The sequence below is a fragment of the Amblyomma americanum genome, chromosome 2 (genome assembly GCF_052857255.1).
Source record: "Amblyomma americanum isolate KBUSLIRL-KWMA chromosome 2, ASM5285725v1, whole genome shotgun sequence".
Classification (NCBI taxonomy): domain Eukaryota; kingdom Metazoa; phylum Arthropoda; class Arachnida; order Ixodida; family Ixodidae; genus Amblyomma; species Amblyomma americanum.
Genome location: NC_135498.1, coordinates 26,568,358 through 26,589,673, shown reverse-complemented (window position 1 = coordinate 26,589,673; position 21,316 = coordinate 26,568,358). Strand labels below are relative to the sequence as shown.

General features: G+C 47.5%; 1 protein-coding gene across 3 annotated transcripts in view; it reads left to right on the top strand.

Annotated features, from left to right (window-relative positions):
• LOC144120832 (uncharacterized) overlaps positions 1–21,316 on the top strand; it is a 63,257-nt gene that overhangs the window by 9,012 nt on the left and 32,929 nt on the right. For 2 of the 3 annotated variants that reach the window (XM_077653589.1, XM_077653587.1), the window contains exons 1-12: positions 1,038–1,246; positions 2,133–2,331; positions 2,470–2,550; positions 2,771–2,915; positions 3,594–3,791; positions 4,985–5,181; positions 7,140–7,301; positions 9,070–9,388; positions 9,981–10,197; positions 12,689–14,299; positions 14,677–14,821; positions 16,728–17,086. In XM_077653589.1, the coding sequence (XP_077509715.1) occupies positions 1,173–1,246; positions 2,133–2,331; positions 2,470–2,550; positions 2,771–2,915; positions 3,594–3,791; positions 4,985–5,181; positions 7,140–7,301; positions 9,070–9,388; positions 9,981–10,197; positions 12,689–14,299; positions 14,677–14,821; positions 16,728–17,086 (3,707 nt within the window). In that variant the 5' untranslated portion in view covers positions 1,038–1,172. Of the gene's footprint in view, positions 1–990; positions 1,247–2,132; positions 2,332–2,469; positions 2,551–2,770; positions 2,916–3,593; positions 3,792–4,984; positions 5,182–7,139; positions 7,302–9,069; positions 9,389–9,980; positions 10,198–12,688; positions 14,300–14,676; positions 14,822–16,727; positions 17,087–21,316 lie in introns of those variants that run through there. The other variant, XM_077653588.1, reaches the window with a different exon arrangement.

Below are 21,316 nucleotides of genomic sequence, written 5' to 3'. Positions count from 1 at the left end.
CGTGCTGCAACAGCTGTTTGGCAGGGTGCTAGCTGTAAGCAGTCCTGAACAGATTGCAACTTGGTTGCGCCTGTTCATATTTTTCCTGAGGCAAGCGTGGTGAGTTGGTAGTGGCATCACTGTTGCGAGAAGCGCAAGAAAGCTGAGAAATAATCGGCAGTTTTGGGTTGCTCTCATAATGGGGGAACAGAAATTTGCAACACATTTTCAAGAAAATGGTGAGGGTATGCTGGGAGTATGCTCTTGTTGAAGGGCAAGCTCTTTAAAATACCGATAGAAATGGCATGCCCGTTCATGAGGGCAACAGACATGCTATGTGCAGAATGCCATATTGGCAATCCTACAGTTAATTCACTGCTTAGCATAACTCACTGTGCACTTCATTCCTGATGCGCAGATGCAACTCATTTCTCATTCAATGGAACCGTAGTTATCATGGCAGGCGGAGACTTGTATTAATCTAACTTGTGCAACTTTTACTCCTAGCCATAACGTGGACTTGCTTGTGAAGAAGTGCTGTCCAAAATGGGTGACACTATTTGTGATTGCACAGCCTTGCAATGTTAGGTCACCTGCCTTGTTAAAAAACAAAACAAAAGTAGCATATGCTCTGCGGTCTATGTGCATGTCACCACTCATTCAGTAGGATGGACGCCTGGCTTGGTGTAAATGCCGGCTGTAGCGGCCGCATTTTGATCTAGGCAAGGTGAGAGATATCCATGTGCTGTGCAATGTTGGTGTACGTTGAAGAATTCCAGGTGGTGGAAATTTATCATAGCCGTCCATTGCGGTGCCTCTTTCTTTCATTCCTTTCCCTCTAGGGGCAGTTGTGTCCACTGAGAAGTGAGACAGTTACTGCGCCTTTCCTTTCCTCAAATACCAGTTTTGCTGTAAAGTAAGAATATTAGTCAGCCAGTATAGGAGTGTTGTGTTGTGCCATATGGCTTGCACTCTGGACCAAGGTGTGAGCTGCTCCTTGTGTACATACAGGGCGGGGGGTGTCCAGCAGCAGCGGTGGGTGGTGGCGGTCGTGGGGCGGCTGATCCCCCCCGTCCGAAGGAGGCAGTGTGGCGGGGGAAGGCCCCGAGCGGCCAGCCGGGGGCGAGATCCGGGTGGGTCCCGGGCACCAGGCACGGCTGCCCGAACTGCGGCCCGCCCACGAGCCCCCCGGCATGCCCCGCGAGGAGCTGCGCTGGACGCCCGGAGTGCCCGACTGCGACCTCATGATGTACCTGAGGGCCGCCAGGTTAGCTTCCTTGCATCTACTCCACCTCCTCTTTTTCCTCCTCTTCCTTCTCCTCCGCCTTCTGTGTGGGCGACACTGTCGTCATTTGCAGCCGAGCAAGTGAGAAGCCCGTGGAGACGCCGGTTTTTTCATTACCCTGTGGGGCATGCAAAGCTGCATCTCCTGGGGAAGTTAAAACCACCCTCCTGGCAGTTGTAAACATCACAGTGAAGTATTTGCCAGACCTCGGCCCTCAGGAGAAAACTGCGAACTCTTCCTATTGTAATAGCTCAAGCATGACTAAAAAAAAATGCAACATAAGGTTGACCTGATACAACTCAGCACATCAGGTGGGCTGATACCAAAGGGACTTACTGCAGAATCCTGCGTGAGCACCAAATCGTGTCCAAAGCTGTAAGAAGGGACCTGCATGTACCGGTAAGGGGTCATTAGCCTGTGCTATATGCACCCCTGTAACACCTTTCACTTATGCAGCAAGCAAGTTGTTTTACAACCCCCCACCCCCACAGCATCATGCTGTAAATGCACACAATCATATGTGCTGTACAAGGGGCCAACGTTCAGTATTGGAGCTATGAGGGACTCCATGGTGGAGGACTCCGGAGGTGTGTTCGCATTTTGCCTCCATCGAAATACGGTTGCGGGATTTGATCCTGCATCCTTGGGTTCAGCAGTTGAACGCCATTATTACTGAGCCACCGTGGTGGGTGTGCTGGGCACACTAACTGACGTGCCAGTTATAGGGCCTAGACCACTACTGACTACATTTACCTAATGTTTATATGACGTGACACCATGAGGCTTGCAGCACTTCTGTGTATATTTGAGCTAATTGGCTCAGATCAAGGTGACGGGAAAAAAGATAATATCTGGTGAATGGTTTCAGGAGCATGGCGGCATTTGCGGGCATGTGTGACGGGGGCTCGGCGGAAGATGGATGCCTGGCAGCCTCGCGAGATGACACGACCATCAACGCGTTGGACCTGCTGCACGACAGCCAGTACGACACAGGCCGGGCCCTGCAGGCCTTGGTCAAGAACCCTGTTCCCCGGGGCCTCGATAAGAAGTGGACCGACGAGGACCAGGCAAGTCTGCATCTATTATGAGTGTGCCACCCTGCAGTGCTTCTTTCTGCTGTGTAATTATTAAAGAGTTTCATGTACTCTGATCCAATGGTCTTCTTTCTTTTTAACTCTTTGTCTGTTTGCTGTCGCTTTGTGCAGAAACGCTTTGTCAAGGGCCTGAGGCAATATGGCAAAAACTTCTTCAAGATACGCAAGGAGCTCCTTTCACACAAGGAGACGGTCAGTACCACATTATTATTTTTTTTATCCGTTTCTCGTTTGAAATGAACTTGTACCTTTTCCATGTGAGATAACTTTACTAGTTATCTTTACTGCCTTTGGTTATTCAGCCTTTTGTAAAATGCTGCTCAAACCTGCCGTTTGTGTCCTGTGAATGGCTTTGCACATTCAATTCTTGAAATGCAGAGGTGGTTCTGTTTCCTTATTGACCGCAACACAGGCTGACTTGGTGGAGTTCTACTACCTGTGGAAGAAGACCCCAGGCGCGGCGACTTCCCGGCCTCACCGGAGACACCGCCGGCAGAACGTGCTTCGGCGAAGCAGACCATCATCCCGACTGACCAAAGTGGCGCAGAATGAATTCGGTGGGTCCGCCGTGAAAGTGCACTGGATTTTAGACGACCGCCAACCACACCTTGCACATTTTTTATCTGCTTTTGTCGACCCTCACCATCCCTCATGTGATTAGCTTGCTGTTCTTTTTGCCACAAAAACCACAAAAATAATATGCCATCATTGACACAGCCATACTTCCCAAGGGAAGAAGAGAATGTCGTTTTGAGCCATTGCTAAACAAGAAAGAAAAGAACCAAGAACATACGGCTTGGTGTTGTACAGTTAGCCAGTTGCCAGAGTGACTTTGTTTGCATTGCATGTTATCATCTGTTATTGCAACACGGTGTAGCCTGTTTTGCTTGAACACATTATTTAAAAGGCAAAAATTGTTTTGAAGATAGCACATGGGAGAAATAAATGACCGTTGACTGCACCATAATCTGTCAGCAACAGCTGTTGAGAATACGTTTTGCGGTTCTGCAGCATCGTTAGGATTGCGTGGAGGAGAAACGAGCAAAGGGAAGTGGCACCTTTTACTGCGCAACGGCAGGAATTAGTGCTTGCGCTTACGCGCCTCTGTGTTGCGGGACAAACAGCACATTCACATCATGGCTGGCTTTCGCTGAATGTCTCATTGCACAAGGATGGTAACCATCTGCAAGGTTTTTTTCTCATGTTGAAAGTATTTTTTTTTCCACTTCTTTTAGGTCATGAGCCAACCAGCCCACTTAGCCCCCCTCTTCAACACACACTGTGTGTGGATAGATTGGCAGTGTACCGTCACTGGGCTCTCTCTTCTGCTGTTGCAGCGGACGCGAGTTCAGCAAGCGAAGAAGAGGAGTCTGCTGATGATTCTGATTCCCGGGAAGTGCCAGCCTACATGTGCCACAGCTGCCTTGCGACCAGTGAGTGCAATTGCTCCTCCTTCTGACCTGCTGCTGGTTGCAGCAGTGTGTGCTGAAAAGATTGCCACTTCCGTGTCCTGGAATGCTTTATTGGACATGTCATGCCAGCCTTTCCCCTGACGAGAAGCCCTCTTCCCCTTGACAGCTGCCGCGGTGGCTTAGTGGTTACGGTGCTCAGCTGCTGACCCGAAAGAGGCTGGTTCAATCCCGGCCGCGGCGGTCGAATTTCGATAGATCTGAAATTCTAGAGGCCCAGGTAGTGTGCGACGTCAGTGCACATTAAAGAACTCCAGGTGATCGAAATTTCCGGATCCATTCACTACAGTGCCCGATTACCGGGTTCAGTGTGCAATTTGCGCTACACTATTGCTCGTTGGTTATCAGTGCTGACAACCACATATCTTATTTTCCTTTACGCTGTTGTCTATTTTTGTGCATTTACCGATGTTACGGGCCTCGGCTTCAAATCGGTGGGTGTACGCGCAGATATATTTTTCGAAATGTGGTGACCAGGAGGGGCGGGAAGTTCGAGCTAGCTAATAAAAAGTGCTGGTTTAGTCACGTGACATCAGGCAGCCAATGGAGTTTTGGTTTTGGCGTTTTTTTCTGCTTTTAAGCGTACATGGTTCTATTCTGGCACAGAGGACAGCTAAAGAACTGCTGTTAAGATTGAGACTGAAGAGATTGCACTGTGGCAGCTGGTTTTGAAATTGAAAGACACAGAAAATGGGTGCATTTTGATACATTTTTGCGTAGTCCTGCGCCACGACTACACATTTTTCTGGAAATTTTACGACAGTTATCAAGTCATGACCACCAAAATTCACTCATTAGTAGAAAAGAACCTCACGAATCTGAATATGACAAAATTGAAAAGTCGATTTTTCCGCAATTTTTCGGACCTAGAGACCCAGGTCTCCCCTCATGTCCATACTGGGCAATTTCACCACCGTTTTCGTGGGCACAAATGTTTGCCCTTCCGATGTCATAAAACCTGGAGTAGTGTCTACAGATGCCTCTCGACGATCAAAACTCGAAGGGAGCGAAAATTTGTTCAAACAGTGCAAATATTTTTTTTGGTGGGACTTCATCATCACTTTGAGAAATCTGACTCCCTGATCTTTTTTTTTTTAGTCACCTCTGGGGGGCAACTATTAGCCGCTAATATGCCCTTTCTGTCTATTTGTCGTCAGGCTCGAAGGAGTGGTTCCAGACGGGCAAGGAGGGTTCTGTGCTCTGCTGGGACTGCTGCCAACAGAAGAAGGGCACCGAGGCAGTGCGACCCCTTGCAGCCAGCGAGGGAGACGGGGCCCCACCGTTCCTCTTTAAGCCCGTGGAAGGGGATGCGCTCAACGGCAAGCATGTCATGCGCACCCGCCGAAACAAGGAGGTTCGCTCCCTTTCCTCTTCATCGCGTGCTGGTGGTCTCTGATTTTGGTTGCGCATTTCTCACCCAGTGAGGCCTGATGACAAGAGCGTCTGGGGCTGCGCATGCTTGTTCAGCTTCTTCACTGTCTTGCACAGTGCGAAAGCAATAACATCTCCTGTTATAACACAGTTGTGCAGCATTTGCGTCCCCCTGCAAGATGACCTGGCGCAATATTTTTTTTTCTGTGGGTATTATGTGTCGTGCATGGGAGGTCGTTGAAACAGGATAGGTAATTCTTATGAGCATTTAGTTTTCTGTTATTCAAAAAAGAAAAGAAATATATGCTAATGCATCATGCACATGGGCAGACTTGCATCAAATTTGCTTTGTTTGTAATTTCAAAGGTGCGCGTGCAGTAAAACCGCATTGATGCGTTAGGATTTTCCGGTTCGTGCGCTCAAAATCGCAAGCAATTCCTAGGTGGTTCAAACATGGTTTTTGTGCACAAAATTTTATGTACTTTTTTTTCAGTCATGACCAAATTTGGCATGCATAATCTTTAAGGGGGGACACTGGTCTTATACCTATTTTCCTTATTTTTAGTCCAATCCTAATGAAACTGAATCAACTTGGTCAGTATTTTTTTACTGATTTCAAATATGAAATTGCTTTTTAAATTAATTTGCTAGTTCCAAAGATAATTAATTTTAATTAGTTATTTATTAGTACCTCGGTACAAAAGAAATAGCTCAATAAAAAAGAATTTTTAACCCATGGCTACATAGTATGGTGACTAAAGAGTGCAATAATCACAGCAGTTTTTTTATTTTGCCCTCATTAGTAATTTTACAGCACTTAGAATAGCAGCATTCAAAGTGTGAATATCATGCATCGATAAACTTTGCAAAATTATAAATTCTTGAAGCGTGATTGAACAATTGTGCTTCGATTATTGCATACATTGTGCCTTCAGCTTCCCTTAGCAAACAGTATGACATGTCTATCTGTCCTAGACGTTGAGAAATTGACGTACTAAGATAGCCAGGTGTCCAAAATTTTCATGGTGTTAAATCGCCTGCTCCTGCACAAATTGAGCCCACAGAGTGATCTGAATTTAATATTATGGTCAAAATACAAATTTCCTGGAGGAGAAAACTGGTAGAGTTGAACAAAAATAGCTATTGGGCTTCAAAAATGTCATTTCAAAAAAATTGATTTTTAGGTCATTTTTTGGTCCCAAAGACCAGTGTCCCCCCTTAAGGTGCGTAGAATTCAAGTGTCTACGTTTTAATGCAGTCTTTAATATATTAGAGGTGAAAAAATTTTGAAAATATTCAGGCACCAGCCACTGAAAACGAAGCACGGGATATAAAGTCGTCTGAAAATTGTGCATGCCAGGTGAATGACATTATATTGCTTATTTATACTCAGTGGAGTGTTGGAAACAAGAAAAACCATTTTGCACTGCTATGTCATGCTTACTGATATATGTCCAGTAGCTGCACACGCATACACAATTTTTCACTAATGCATGGCACTTAGAACATGTGGGCTTCAAGCTACCTTGGAACTAAAAACAGGTTTGGAAAGAGAAGGTCAAGCTATGTAAATGGCGAAATTTTCATTCACCTAGATCAATGTTAAAGAAAAAAAAATTTCTGAGTAGCATCTTTCCTCAAGAAACGTTTCTTTGCAGACTGCTCCTGATTTGTGCTTTTGTCATTACAGGTTTACTAATAGTCTGTAAATGCTCTTGCGGAGCCCGATATTTCAGCCGCTTCTGTTAAGATGAACAGATTTACAATGTTCCACCATGTTTGTTTTAAACGGAGTCTACTGCACTGCGGAGTTGAGTACTTTGGATGGTGAGCGTTTTTGTTGTTCTTCAAAGTACCGGGGTTCTGAAGAAATACCAGTTGTCGGTTTCTCGAAAGTTTTCATGTATATGCTTTTAGCACATCTGTGTCTCTCTTATGCAGAACCAGAACCACACGAAAGGCAGGAGTAAACACGGCAGCAACAGTGGAGGAGATGGAGCAAGTCCAGAAAATGTGGACGGAGCTCTCGCCGCCAACAACCGGGCGCCTGCCGGAGGCCGAAAGTCACCTGCTGTCAGCAACACTGACAAAGATAAGAAAAAGGTCAGGCACCTGCATTTCACGTTGATCTGTTGGAAGGTTTGTGGTGGCTGCTTCCTTCATTGATCTTGGAATTTTTCATGCTTTAACAAAGCAAATGTAACACTGAGATTGTAAACAAGTAGAAATGAATTGACTTTTCTCTAAAGCCAGTTAGACCAATGAATGACTCAGAACTTCAGAAGTTGTCCCTCTAGAAGGGTTTCTACAAATTTAAGAAGGGGAAGGATGGGGGGGTTACATGCAATGTTATTGCTGCTATGTTTGTATGCGGCATGTGCGCATGAGCACTGGTTGGAGTCGGGCAGCATTGACGGTCAGTGCGAGTTTGTATTGTGGCATTATTGCTTTGTATTGGACGCTCTTTATCACTCAAATGTACCTTTTTCGGGCGTACAAGGGGGCAGCCACACCCCTTACACGTTTGCGTCTTTGTAGTTATAGCCAGCAGCACTAGCTATCTTTTATGCAAGTTACATGATCGATCCCTAGGAAACTTCACCCTTTGTAGGACAGTGGGACTCTTGTAGTCCCACTTGCTTTCAGTTCTGAAAAACAGGCTAACGGTGCACCCACATACCATATTTTTGCATGCTGATTACTGCTGAGCAATGGAATAAACCATTCACCGTGTTTTTCTCTTTCGCTGATAGGCCTTCTTGGTGTTGTGTGTTTTTATAAGTGCGGGCGTACAGTTTGACAGGACTCATATTGATGGGGAAAAAATAAAATTTGAAAAATTGTTGGGCTTTTGAGCCTTTTCCTTCAGCCAGCTGCCTCGTAATACTTCTTGAAGCAATTATGAATTCTGTTGCAAATTTTTTTATGCATCAATAAGGCTGAGGTACGCATCCGTACCACATTTGAGGCCCTTTTATGAAGTCATTGGTGCAAATGTGTACACCCCCCCCCCCCCCCCCCACCCTTTTTTTTATTTTTTACAAAAGGGCTTGAAAGTGATGTCAGTCAATTGCTAGAGTCATTTTAAGCCGAATTTTACCATATATGCATATGAGGCATGCATACAGCTTGCGCCTTATAAAGGGTTCAACTGATGCCTCTTACGTATAGTTGTGGTTTTCTCGCATTCTTATTGGTGCAGCTTGCAGATAGGGCATGATCGTTAAGTGCAACCATGATCACAATCTTGCTCAGCCTGAAGCATCTATCAGCAAGCCTTGCTCTTTGTGGCAGCATTAATTGGACTGTGTATGAAGTTACTTAATCAGTCAGCTACCGTTTGACGTGAACTTCGAACATAAATGTTTGCAAGAGCTTAATGCTGCAGAGTCTCAATAACACGAATGCCACAGTGTCTCGAAAATCGTTAGTATCATCCAAATTGAACAACAGTCATATGCAGGGGCACAAGCAATGCATTGATGCAGATCAGTTCATGGCTGACAGGATTTTTTTATGGCTGCACTCCATGCTCACTAATGACGTTGGTGATGTGTGGGTTGCGCGCCACTGCTCGTTGCTCACAGTGAGTACCATGCGACTGGCAATTGAGGGAGGCATTGGTGATGTGCAGGAGAGTGTTGTGAACACTCGAAATTCTGCACATTGCTCACAATGCATTCTGACTTGGGTATGTTATGAATTCGTATTAGCCGTGATTGTATCATCGAGATTCCACTGCTCGAGTTTTGTGTTTTAGTGCTTCAAACATAACTGCGCTAAACTGGGGCATGTGTGACAGATTTTTCAAGCCGGGACGCTGGCCACCATTTGTTGCATCCTGTGCCACTGTCTGCTGCTATCTTCGCAGAAGACAAATCCAGATACTCCAACTAAAGGCAAGAAGCGGGGCCGTGACGACGCTTGTGCTGCCTCTAGTGTGCTGTCGGCAGCTGCAACGCCTCCGAGCGCCTCCCCAGTGGAGGACTCTGCGGAAACGGCAGCCACTGCTGCAGCGATGGTGTCAGCGGCCCCGTCTCCGGCCAACGAGGAAGACGACAAGGCAGTCAGCTCAGCTGCCAAGAAGAAGAAGGGCGAGGCTGCTGAGAGTCCTGCCGATTCGCCTGGGGGAGCCGAGGGCCTGTCGAGCCGGAGCAGCAGTTGCGGTGGCGGTGCTGCTTCCAACGAAGGTGAGTGCACACACCTGTCATGGGCACCTTCATCTGTGACCGTGCTTCCCCACCTCTTTTTTTTTTTTTTTTGCCCCCTTTTGTTTATAAAGGGACACCGAGAACAAGTTGAAGTCGGCCCGTTTGACAGACTACAGTATAGGCTGTACTACATTGCCAGTCACTGAAAAATTAGTGTTGCGAGTTTGAATCAAGTTGCATGGAAATTTTCAGTAGATTCGTTTTACTCTGCCATAAATGGGTTTTTAGGTGCTAGACAAGCATTACTGCAGCTGGAAAGAGTTGTCCTCAGTGTCTCTTTAATGCAGAAAATGCGCTCAAGGGCTTGCCATGCTCAGTTTTCACCCACAGTTGCATCCGTAAGTGAGCTTAGTTTGGATAAAGAGGAAAATACAAGTAGGCTCGTCTTAGAATAGAAAGATTTCTGTGGGAAATCGATGGTAAGGCACTTCTGTAGCAGTTGCACCTGGCAATTTCATGTGCATATCTACAGATTTTTTCTCTTCATGGCATAGAAGGGGCCGGATTTACATGATATACATTATTTTAACATTGGTCAACTGTGCTAAATCACGGTGTGTCATCACGGCAGAGAATGCCCCGGAGGAACCTGAGGCGACGTCGGTCAGCCCTCCTAGTGCATCCCCTTCTCCAGCTGTGGCACCCACTCCGGCCGCAGTACCGCCAGTCATGGCTGTGGCGGAGGAACCCCTGCAGGCTGCGGCCATGCCTCCGCAGCCACCATCTCTGGAGGAGGAACGGCCCAGCTCCCATCAGCCTGAGCCCAGCCCTGCAGGCAGCGATGGGGGGTGAGCCATTTTAGCCGTGAAGTGATTCTCGTGGCAATAATTTTAGTCTTCTTTCTGCTCAGTTTAATGGGGGAAGGGGCAATTAAAACTATTTTCGTTATTTACGCATGAACTAAAGCCAAAATTTGGTACACGTATGTAACCTTTTATGCTGATGTCTGAATTGCATTTTATTGTAAGCTAGCTGGTATAGTTCTTGAGTAACTGCAATTAACACCTTCATAAAGTCATCCCCGAAGCGTTAAACAATTAAGAAGAAAATGCTGAAGTTCTTTGTGTCAGAATGTTTACAATGCCCTGTTGTGTAATTAAGCTATTTAATTCTTTTTTTAGATGCCCAGTACTCATGGAAATAGAGGTCAGAAAAGGGGACGTGGGTCTTAAAATGCGAAAAAACTCTGTTTTCTAAAATTTACATTTTTGGCATGTTTATGCATCCACCGCGGTGGCTCAGTGGTTAGGGCGCTTTGCTACTGATCCGGAGTTCTCGGTTTCGAACCCGACCGCGGCGGCTGCGTTTTTATAGAGGCAAAACGCTAAGGCGCCCGTGTACTGTGCGATGTCAGTGCACGTTAAAGATCCCCAGGTGGTCAAAATTATTCCGGAGCCCTTCACTACGGTACCTCTTTCTTCTTTTCTTCTTTCACTCCCTCCTTTATCCCTTCCCTTACGGCGCGGTTCAGGTGTCCAAAGATATATGAGACAGATACTGCCCCATTTCCATTCCCCAAACACCAATTATTATTATTATTATTATTATTATGCACTCACCTTTCTTTGTGAAAAATGTCAGTCCAACTCCATCTAGAAATACTAAAAAAAGACACTTTTATGCACCCGTGCGGCCAGAAAACAGTCGAGAATGGCAAGACGAAGCCGAAATTAGCGTGCCACTTGCTCCGCTCCTGCTCATGTGGTCACAGTCATTTTGGGTCGTTTGAAATCATTCTTCCTCCGCTGCATTTCCTCCTCCAAAAAGACACTGGTAGAGCAGTGCATGGTTGCTCGCATCATTCCGACGGCGATAGCTCTCGCACGTCGGGAGCGGAGACTGCAGAGAATGCCAGCAACGCAACGTGGAAGAGTCAGTTACCTCGGGCAACAGTGGCAGGCAGACTGACATTTGCTAGATTGCTAGACATTTGCTAGATTTGAAGACCACAAGTTTTGCTGAATTCCTAATGGCATAGCTATCATGGTCTCAGGTAGTCCGTGATACCGTCAGTTTTTGTTGACATATTCAGAATCCGAAGACAGTTTTGAAAATGTGAAGGGTTTGTCATTTTTACTGGGAAATATCGACATGAGGCTGCAGACCGTAACTAAGGGTTGGACTTCTCTGTTTTTATTTTCCGAAAATTCGGCGGGCTTTTTTAGGTGTTGATTCCAGAACGCCACTTATGGTTTTTTTTTTTTTTTCAGCATATGATGTCCCTGTGCGGCCAAAGTGACATACAGTTTACATTAAACTTTTTTTCTTTAAAACCAGCTGTTCATCTAGCAGTATGTACCGCATTAATGGCCATCTTAAGAGCTGTTTTTGCTGAAGAAAGTTGTACAGTCATAACAAAAAAGCTGAAATGTCAAATGCTAGGGCGAATAGCCAAAAACCTAAGTTGTTTTGTTCTAAAAAGTTGATTGTCACATTCTGGTTGCACTCTGGGCTCAGTCACACCCTATGCTCCCCTTTCTGAGGCGGCGGTGGAACTGAAGCTCTAATCATTGCGGAAGCGAGAACACGACACCTGCATGACAATTATTTATTACGCAATTATGCATGACGCAAACTATTCTAATTATCAAATATTCACACATCCCTAGTAACCACCATTGTTTTTCATTGTGGAATTAAAGGGACACTGAGGAGAAATTGAAGTTGACTTGTATCCATAAAATAGCAGCTCCTGATCACAAGAACGCCACTCTTCCTGAAAACAAAGCTCTTGTAATGTAGAAAATAGCAAGAACCAAAATACAGGTATCGCTGCCACAGGCCAATCTCGCAAGTACAAGCGTGATGACTTCCTAGGACAAGAGGCGCCACCTTGGAGGAATTTTCTTTACTTCATGGATGTCACGAATCTCTGAGGCTTGCAAAGGTTGAACACCGCACCGCTAGCCATCAGAAATCACGGAGTCTGCGTTTACGTCACGATTCACGTCACTCCGTTCTGTGACGTCATAAGAGTTGCCGTGGCGTCATAAGAGTTCCCCGAGTTTGAATCAGAGGGGCGGGAAAAACTTTTCAACATCGAATCCAAATTTCCTTGAAATAAATGCACCTTTCGCGCCCGGACAAGCGGCAACAAAACCATGAAATGCCGAACTATCTGATTTTGCTAACAAAAAAAATTGATGGAGTTCTCCTCAGTGTCCCTTTAAGAAGGTACATGACTTTTCACTTGACTCGGTGATAAATACCGTATTGCTTAGAGTAGCCACCATTGTACTGCCCTTGGAGTTGTGCAAACTCTGTGCTCCTCTTTTACAGGACACCAAAGGAAGTCCAGTGTAGCCCAGCAGTCATTGATGATGTGCCTGTGGCCTTTCCGGTGTCCCGACCGCCATGCCCTTCACCTGTGCCTCTGGTGGTGCCAGGTGTGCCCAGTCAGGTACCACACCTGGACCGCTCCCCACAGCTTCTTCCTCCACGACACATGTCACCACCTGTGCCACCCCCAGCCCACCAGCTGACCAGCAGAGGCGTGCCAACACCACCAGCACAGACCCTGGCGCCCTCGCCCAAGCTGATGATGTCTGAGGACAAGTTCGACCAACTGCTGCCCCAGGCACCACCCGCCCTCTCTCTGCCAGTCCCAAGGGAGAAGTCACCTGCAGCAGTAGCGCCGGCTGATGCCATGCCATTGTCCTTGATCAAAATGGAAGTGGAGGAGTCCAAGCCGCTTCGGTTGGTGTCATCCCCATCGTCGCGTGGCCGCCCGACACCTCCGCTGCCCATGTCGGGCGGCATCAACCCGTCTCTGGCAGCTCTGTCAGCCATGCCTCCGCCTCCAGTGGAGCCTCTGCTCCCGTCAGGCATGATGCCTGCCACGGTCAAAAGCCACCTGGTGCGCATCAAGGAAGAAATGAGTGGGCCGCCTACGCTCCTCATGGAGGGGCCCCTCCGAGGGCACAGCAGCAGTGCCCCGCTTCCGGAGTCCACTCCGTTGGCTGCTAGTCCATCACTGGGGGCGCCCAGGGGTCTGTCTCCCCTGGCACCACTCCCCCCCTCGTCCTCCTCCTGCTTGCCAGCATCTTCTCTGGCGGCCGCTGGTGCCTCGGCTCCCCCTCGGTCCTCGCCATCTTTGTCCGGACCTCCCCCTGTGGACTACCCGGGTCCGCCCCCACACCACGTCAAAACTGAGCCCCCACCCTCTCCGCCCAAGGAGCGCGCAAGTGCACCTTCGCCTCCTCCTCAGCATATCCCATCCTTTTCTCACTCTCCAGTGCATGTCAAGGGGCCATCATCCACAGCGCCCCTGCAGGCTGTGCCCACTTCAACACCTGCCTCCACTGCCGCCTCTGGCCACCACTACCCTTTTTCCCCCCCCATGTTCTCCACATCGCCTGTGGTGTCAACAGCCGCCTCTCCCCTGGGTGGCTATCAAAGTCCACTGGTCACCGCAGGTCGCCCGCCCCCAGGGGCACCGGGTGGTCTTCCTGGTGCCCCTCCCCAGGTGCATCCAAGCTTCCCATATGCCCCTTACTTCAGCCCGCAGCTCTATTCCTCACACCTACACTTCCCGGCGCACCCTCAGTTTGCCCCTCCCCCTCCGCCAGCCCACCAGGCGACGGCCCCCCAACACCACTCCAAGACTCCACCCTCACGAGCCCCCGTATCCATGCCCCTCCCTCCTCAGTTGCCCCTGGACAGTGGGGGCGGGCACCGGGTGGCCCCACCCTCTCACCACGGGGGCTCTAGTGGTCACCATAGTGGTGGGCTGTCGTCACATCATGGCAGCAGCTCCCACCATGGTGGCCCTGCCCACCATGGTGTGCCCGAAGAGGAGGAGGAAGAGCCCGAGGCCCAGCAGCTGGTGAGGGGACCCAGCCCCGAGCCCAAGGTTGAAGATAGCGAATGCCACCGCAGCCAGTCCGCCATGTGAGTAGTGGGTTGCCAGAGCGGGCTGCTTACCCGTTGTGTCATGCTTTCATTGCTTGTCTGCTGATAAGAGTTCCAGGGATGAGGGATGCCCACTTGAGAGAGATAATGCCTGTACTATGACAGCAAGAACTGTGTCAGTAAAGACTGATAGTGAAACAGTGTGGTATCAAAGCCACAGTTTACCGTTGGGCTGTACGCTTTTATTTTTTCTGTTGTTCTGGAAGTTAACAGGTGCAATTACCAGTGACTGAGCAAATGTGGAAGGATTACCATTGTGATCTTGGGCTTGACATCACTTTTACAGAGCAAGCTGAAATCATCCAAATTGTGTGAATTTTTGTACACTGAACATGCTTTCCTTTTCTTGGTGCTAGCTTTCTGCGGCACTGGAATCGAGGAGAATTCAACTCTTGCGCTCGCACGGACTTGACCTTCAAGCCCGTACCTGATTCGAAGCTGGCGAGGAAAAGGGAGGAGAGGGCACGCAAGGCAGCTGAGAAGGAAAGGGAGGAAGCCAAGGTAAGTGCGACAGCACAGTGGCACGCTTTCCCAGGGCGAGTCCGGATCGTCACATCAAAGTTTCATAGCATCCTGCGGCTCTTGCCCTGTCCTTGTGCCTCTGAAAGGCTCCGTAGTGAAGGACTCCGAATTAATTTTGACCACCAGGGGCACTTTGATGTACACTGGCTTCGCACCATAGTGTTTCAAACTATTCACTGCGAGATCGGCCTACAAGTGACGACACTGTTGCTCCACCGGTGTGAATTGGCAGCTGGTAGCGCCTGCTAAAAGTTATGCGGCGGCTCTTCGATTACAAGTTGATAGAGTTTTCTGCCATAGAAAACTTGTCCTTTGTAATCGATGAGTGTGACACTGTTTAAAATGTTCCGATTTTGCAAAGAAAAGCGTAGAATAGGCAAACGCAAGCCTGGAGGGGGCTGCGTCGCTGCTATCATGGGCGCAACCCATTCTAGCTTTTGCGCAGCATAATGCTTTGCCCTTTCTGATGCGAATGCCAAGCATACAAGACGCGTTAACACCGCTTAGGCACCGTGTGTTCACGAGTCCAGGTGCTGTTCATTGTGTGGGACGACTTTTCCGTGGTCACGCCTAGTGTCGCAGACAGTTATTATCGTCTATATGCCCCCAGCGGAACATACCACGCAGGCGAAGTTATGCACACCTGAAACAATTCTTTCGTCTGGCTCTTTGTTTTGAAAAGTAGGTTGCCAAGTGAGGGGTACAGCCCTTACAAGGGGCCGGCTCTTGCACGAGTGTATGCAGTAAGTGCACAAGGACTTTTTTTTTACATTAAATTAAATTGCATTTTGGAATCTGCATACAAAAGTGCATGTTCCCTGAAATTTTCATAATTTTGACTTTATCACAAAAAATTTCGGTATGAGATCCTCTTTCCCCGTTAACACTATAAGTCTTGCCCATGTTTCGAGGACTATAGACACCCGATTTTTTTTTTTAGTATTTTCTTCTTTCGTATGGTGTGTGTGAGACGATAGAATACATGGATCACTGCGTGGTATTCGCCCGTGACTGCTAAATAGTTTATAAATGAATTTCTGCTCTCGTACTGTCAAGAAGAATTTCAGTTATAAATTCTTTAGCGGTCGTAGGCAGGTAAATATCGCGAAGTGATCCACATACGCTAATGTCTAACACATCATCTGAATGAAGAAAGCTCGCAGGCAAAAGTTTTGTGTCTATAGTCCTCTAAGTTCAATCCATGTTTCTTAAATGCAAAGATGCAAGACTATACAAAAAGCCAACTGACCCAACTTGAAACGCCATTACAGTAGAACCTCGTTGTTAGTGATCTCATGGGGCCACAAAAATATTTGTGTCATCCAAAATGACCAAAATTTCTATGCAGACGTATGGGAAATGCATTCATGCAAGTCTTTTTATGCCTGTCCGAATTTACGATCCGCCGCGGTGGCTTAGCAGTCATAGCGCTCGTCTATTGGCCCAAAAGACACGGGTTCAATCCCGGCCGATGCAGTCAATTTCAATGGAGGCGAAATTTTAGAGACCCATGTACTGTGTGATCTCAGTGAACATTAAAGAACCCCAGGTGGTTGAAATTTCCGAAGCCCTTCACTACGGCATCACTCATAGCCCAAGTCATTTTGAAAAGTTAAGACCTCATAAATCATAAACCAGAATTTATTTACGGGCGCGTGGCCACTGCTGACTACTTGCGTGGCACAGGAGAGCGTTCGGAACACCCGCAGTTTTGCCCATTGTACACAACATACTGTGGCCTAGGAATTTTGTGGTCTCATATCAGCCGCGATAGTATCATCGAGATTGTTCGTCCTGCGACCCCGCGATTGTGACACGGGCCCTGCTTTGATAGGTGGAGAAAGCACATCGCACACCTGCGCGCTTTGTATTCGTCATTTTGCAGCAACGGCTGAGCTCTCTGGACCATCGGAGCGGAGGGTCAGAGGGAAAAGCGGGCCCCAGCGGCCACCCGTGCGACTTCCCCCCAAGTGCCAGCCCCTACCGGGGGGGCCCCCCACGCGGCGCCGCGACCAACCCATATGCGGCGGCAGCGGCCGCGGCTGCAGCCGCAGATACTCCCGCGCTGCGGCAGCTGAGCGAGTATGCCCGGCCGCACGCAGCCTTCTCCCCTGGTGGGTACCCGGCACCGAGGGCCCACCCTGCAGCTGCGGCTGCGGCTGCGGCCGCTGCAGCCATGGACCCCATGATGCTGCACTACCAACTGGGCATGTATGCTGCAGCGGCCGCTGCTTCCAGGGAGAAGTGAGTGAACACCCCTCATATTGACCTGGCTGTCATGTTGTGCCTTTTATTTTTAGACGTGCTTTATGTACTGTCAGAAAACACTTAAGATACCAATACCAAGGAAAGCATCGAGAGCACCTTTTTTTGTTCCATAGCAGTGCCAAGCTTTCTCTGCACGAATTGAATTAATGCCATCGATATATGAGTTATCGTCAATACGTGGCCACATTGCGAATGTTGTAGGTGTCTACTGAACTTTAAAACAATGAAAAGAAAACTTTCAAGTCTTGTGTGTTTTATCACACATTCCTGGAGACAAAGCGTCGAAATTTGCACTTGGTGTGCTGCCTCCGGTGACAAGTTTGTTGTGGCACCACCACTGCTCTGTGTTCTGCCATGCTGGTCACCTTAGTTGGATGTTGGAGTCTCTGAGCTTCCATTGGTCAACCTTGAAGACTACAGCAATCCCTCGTTATAACGAAGTCAGTGGGACGGCAAAAAAATTAATTATAAGCGGTAATTCGATATGAGCGACCACCTGAGAAAATCTATGACAGTCGAGCTTTAATTGCGCCGTAACGGCGAGCAAGTCAAAATACAATGTATTCAGTGAAGCAAAACTTTATTCAGGTGCAAAAAAGGCAGTGAGCTTTGGCTGTTTCTAGTTCAATTACTGGGCGCGTGCAACCCCTGCTCTGATCTGACCAAGCATTGCACGAGATCGTGGTCGCCGCCTTAAGGGTATTTCGAATTGCGAAGGCAGTGGCCGCTTTTATGCTGGTATTTCAGGGTACTTCGAAGGCAGTGGCCGCTTTTATTTGGGGGGGGGGGTCACAGAAATGCTGTAGCTCGAGTCTGAGGTTGTTTGTTGTGCTCAAAAAACGATTATACGCTCATTGTAGGTACTCGGTGCGATCATGAAAACCGAATGGTTTTGTAGTAGGGTCTTCACATGATTACTGGGCAATTTTCTTTTTCCCTGAGGTGTGCAGTGCAGGTGTGAAGTTTGCAATTGAGTTTTTCGGCGCATCGTTGTCGACGACACTGTGCTAATTCTACGGTTCGGGTGTCGGTGTTCGTGCAGCGTCGCGTCCGCACCGTTGACAGATGTCTAGAAACAAAATTTAATGACCCTACCATGCATTTAGACCGTTCGTCATGACCGGCTCGAGAAAATCGCCGGGGAAACACCATGGTTGCGTTGACAGCCTGACTCGCCGCTGGTGATGCTCGGAATTTTCGTGTTATCGGCAAGTTATCGGTCGATTTGCACCGTGGAAAGTGCAACAAAGCTAGGGGCGGTGATTTATTGCAATGCCGGGTGATTATGACAAGCGGCATGCAAATTTCTAGACCGGCTTCCCCAAAGTCGTCTTCCCGATTTGTTAACGTAGCTCCTCGCGTCGAACACTGCAAAAGGCCTGCAACGAGCAGTCGCTTGTGACCAGGCAGCAGCTCGACAACACCGTTGTTCACGCTTCCAAGCGCGACCTGTGGGTCGCCTTCTCGTTTGAAGCGAAAACTTTCAGGAATGACGTTCGCGCGCTTTCGAGAGTTTCGTCTGCTTTGGCCGATGTGAAATGGTTAGGCTTAGCTACAACTACGGTAGCCAGGGAACAGCTCAGTTCGTTGCCGAAAGCTCACCTCGCTCTCGGCTCGCAGGCGTGAATGGGCTCATAATCGGAAGGACACTTCTTTTGTGCTTTCTGGCACGTTTCAGCACCAGAAATGTTCTTTAGGGCGGTAAACTTTTTCTCACCGAGCGCACCCCATGGAATGCTACGATGCAAGTCTGCCCGCGGTCTTTTGGCCACTTTTCAGCATCCAAGAGACCGCGGTTTTCTTGCATCGCAAAGCGTCTCGAAAATTATATTTTCGTTTGGATTCTATCACGGGGGACACCAGCGATGCAGTTGATTGCGGCTGATTCGGGCGCGCTTCTGTTCGCATCCGCTAAACAGATAGGGGCACTCGGTTTGGTACTTTTGTGGTCTGTTCTGTGCCTGCATGAGACTAATTCGTCGGCGGTTTTAATTTGACACTGCATGCGCAAAAGGGTCGCCGCCGCCGCGGCGATGCCTCCACTCACCACTTCGCTATAAGCATGTCAAGCTCTTCGTGCACTTCGAGTAATGCGGCTTAAAATGCGTGCGTTTCGGTTGGGACCGGAAGAAATTTCAAATAAAGCAATTTGATTATAACGAGGGATTACTGTATATAGCATTCTTTCAAACTCTTTCAATCATTAGAGTTCATGTGAGGAGGAAAATTTGTCGTCCGATGTCATGAAATTCGCTGATTGGTCGGTAGATGTCACGGGATCTTGTGATGTCATAACAACCTGTCCTGATTAGTCGAGAGGTCAGTGACCTTGTGACCTCATCACAACATGCCCGCCAGGTTGCGAGCAACCTAGATAGAGAATCGAAATGAAATATTAGAGAAAAAAATTTGGGAAGGGGGAGGGATGCTTAAACTTTGCATTTAAAAGTGGAACGGAATAGTCTTTTATTTCACATAATTACCTAATTCGTACTTAGCGTACTTATAATTACTCATGTATGCATCAGTGCATGTCTCCAAGACATTTATAACGATATTGAAAAAAAAAACGGAAAATTAGATCATTATAGCAGGTTATTGTTATATCTCGACACACCCAAGTATTCCTCAGTGCATGTAGCTACCAGCACTCCTGTCAAGGGCACGCAGCATTTTGGCACTCTGCTAAGTTCGCCGAGTGAGACATGCCTGCCAGAACTCCTGTCAGAAGATTAACATGCTTTGATCCAGTGTTGGCGGTAACACGTTACAAGTAACGGTGTTACCGGTAACTTATGACTTTTTTTAGTAACGCACTCGTTACCATTTTGGAACTCTAACGAGTAACATACTTATGTTAACATTTTTTGGTAACGTGAGGTGTCTCGTTACTAGTTACTTTTTATTTCAATTGTGCCCCACTACGCCCCCTCTTTTTAAAAAAAAAAAAATTGCAGACCACCTAAAGTGATGTTGCAAATAAACAAAATGTGCAGGTGCTCTCGACGACCCTTGTTGTGACTCGCATGACTGCCAGAAAACACCTGCCCTTGGCGGCGCACCCAACTTTTTTTTTAAGAAAGACAGAATAGCCATAAAGCATGAAACACGTGCACGAACACTCATTCACACAATTGCCTTCACCTACCTCCCCATCCCATACAACTCACACATACAACCCTTTAAAGGTGGAAGCATGCCGAGCATTTTGGAACATCACATTTTTCGGGATTACTGCAAATTTGTTTTAGAGTTCAGCGATGTTTTCTTTGTGAGGTTAGAAATGATGACGAAGTGTCAGTTTGTGTTTAATGTCACATTCAGAAAATGGCATCACCATATGCCACAGAGTTAGAAGCCATCCCTTGTATTCTCGTTAAATCAGGATTTCGGGTAAAATCATTAATTGGGCTAGAAGTTTTATGTGAAATATGAGCTTTATAAAATTGTTATTGCGAGTTCTTGCAGCGAAGTTGCACTGATTAAAATTTATGGCCATGGAGTAAGAGCAAAGTAACGAGCGGTACTTTTTTTTTTGGTAACGGTACTGGTAACGCGTTACCTTTTTTTGATGCTGTGCAGGGCAGTAGCGCGTTCCTTTTTTTTTTTAGCGTAACGAGTAGCATCTTCAGTTACTTCTTTTCGGTAACACCTACAACACTGCTGTGATGTTACTGCCCACAGTATCTTCAAGGTCTGCACTGTGGACAGGGCGTCACTACATAAAGAATTTGTCAAGAAATACAACGCAGCAAACCTCGTGAAAATCCATCAAGCCATAGTCATGCTACACTTGCTGCAGTCAAAGTCATTGGGTTAATATACTCCTTTAGAAAATGGCATTGAGGTTACATGAACAGTTCATGACCGTTCATGGCAGTGGCTTTGTAGAGGCTGCCGCGATTTTAATGCTTGTGTGCTTATTTTTGATCGTAGGTAGGTGGTTCGAACGGGAGAACTCCAGTGGAACAAGCTTTCCAGTGATACCGAATCTGTCCCAAGCGGCAGTACAGAAGTGGAGCCATTGCGCTCGGAAATTGGCCAGTTTTGCAGAGATTTCAGCCAGTTTTTTTTCTACCCATAATCACAGAAACATTTTTTGAGTTACTTTGGGGCTGCTTCTGGCAGAAATTTTTTTAGGTGTGACTGAAAAGGCCTTGCAGGTTCCGAATCTTGTTTTCTAAAATTTGAGTCTTTACAAGGTTT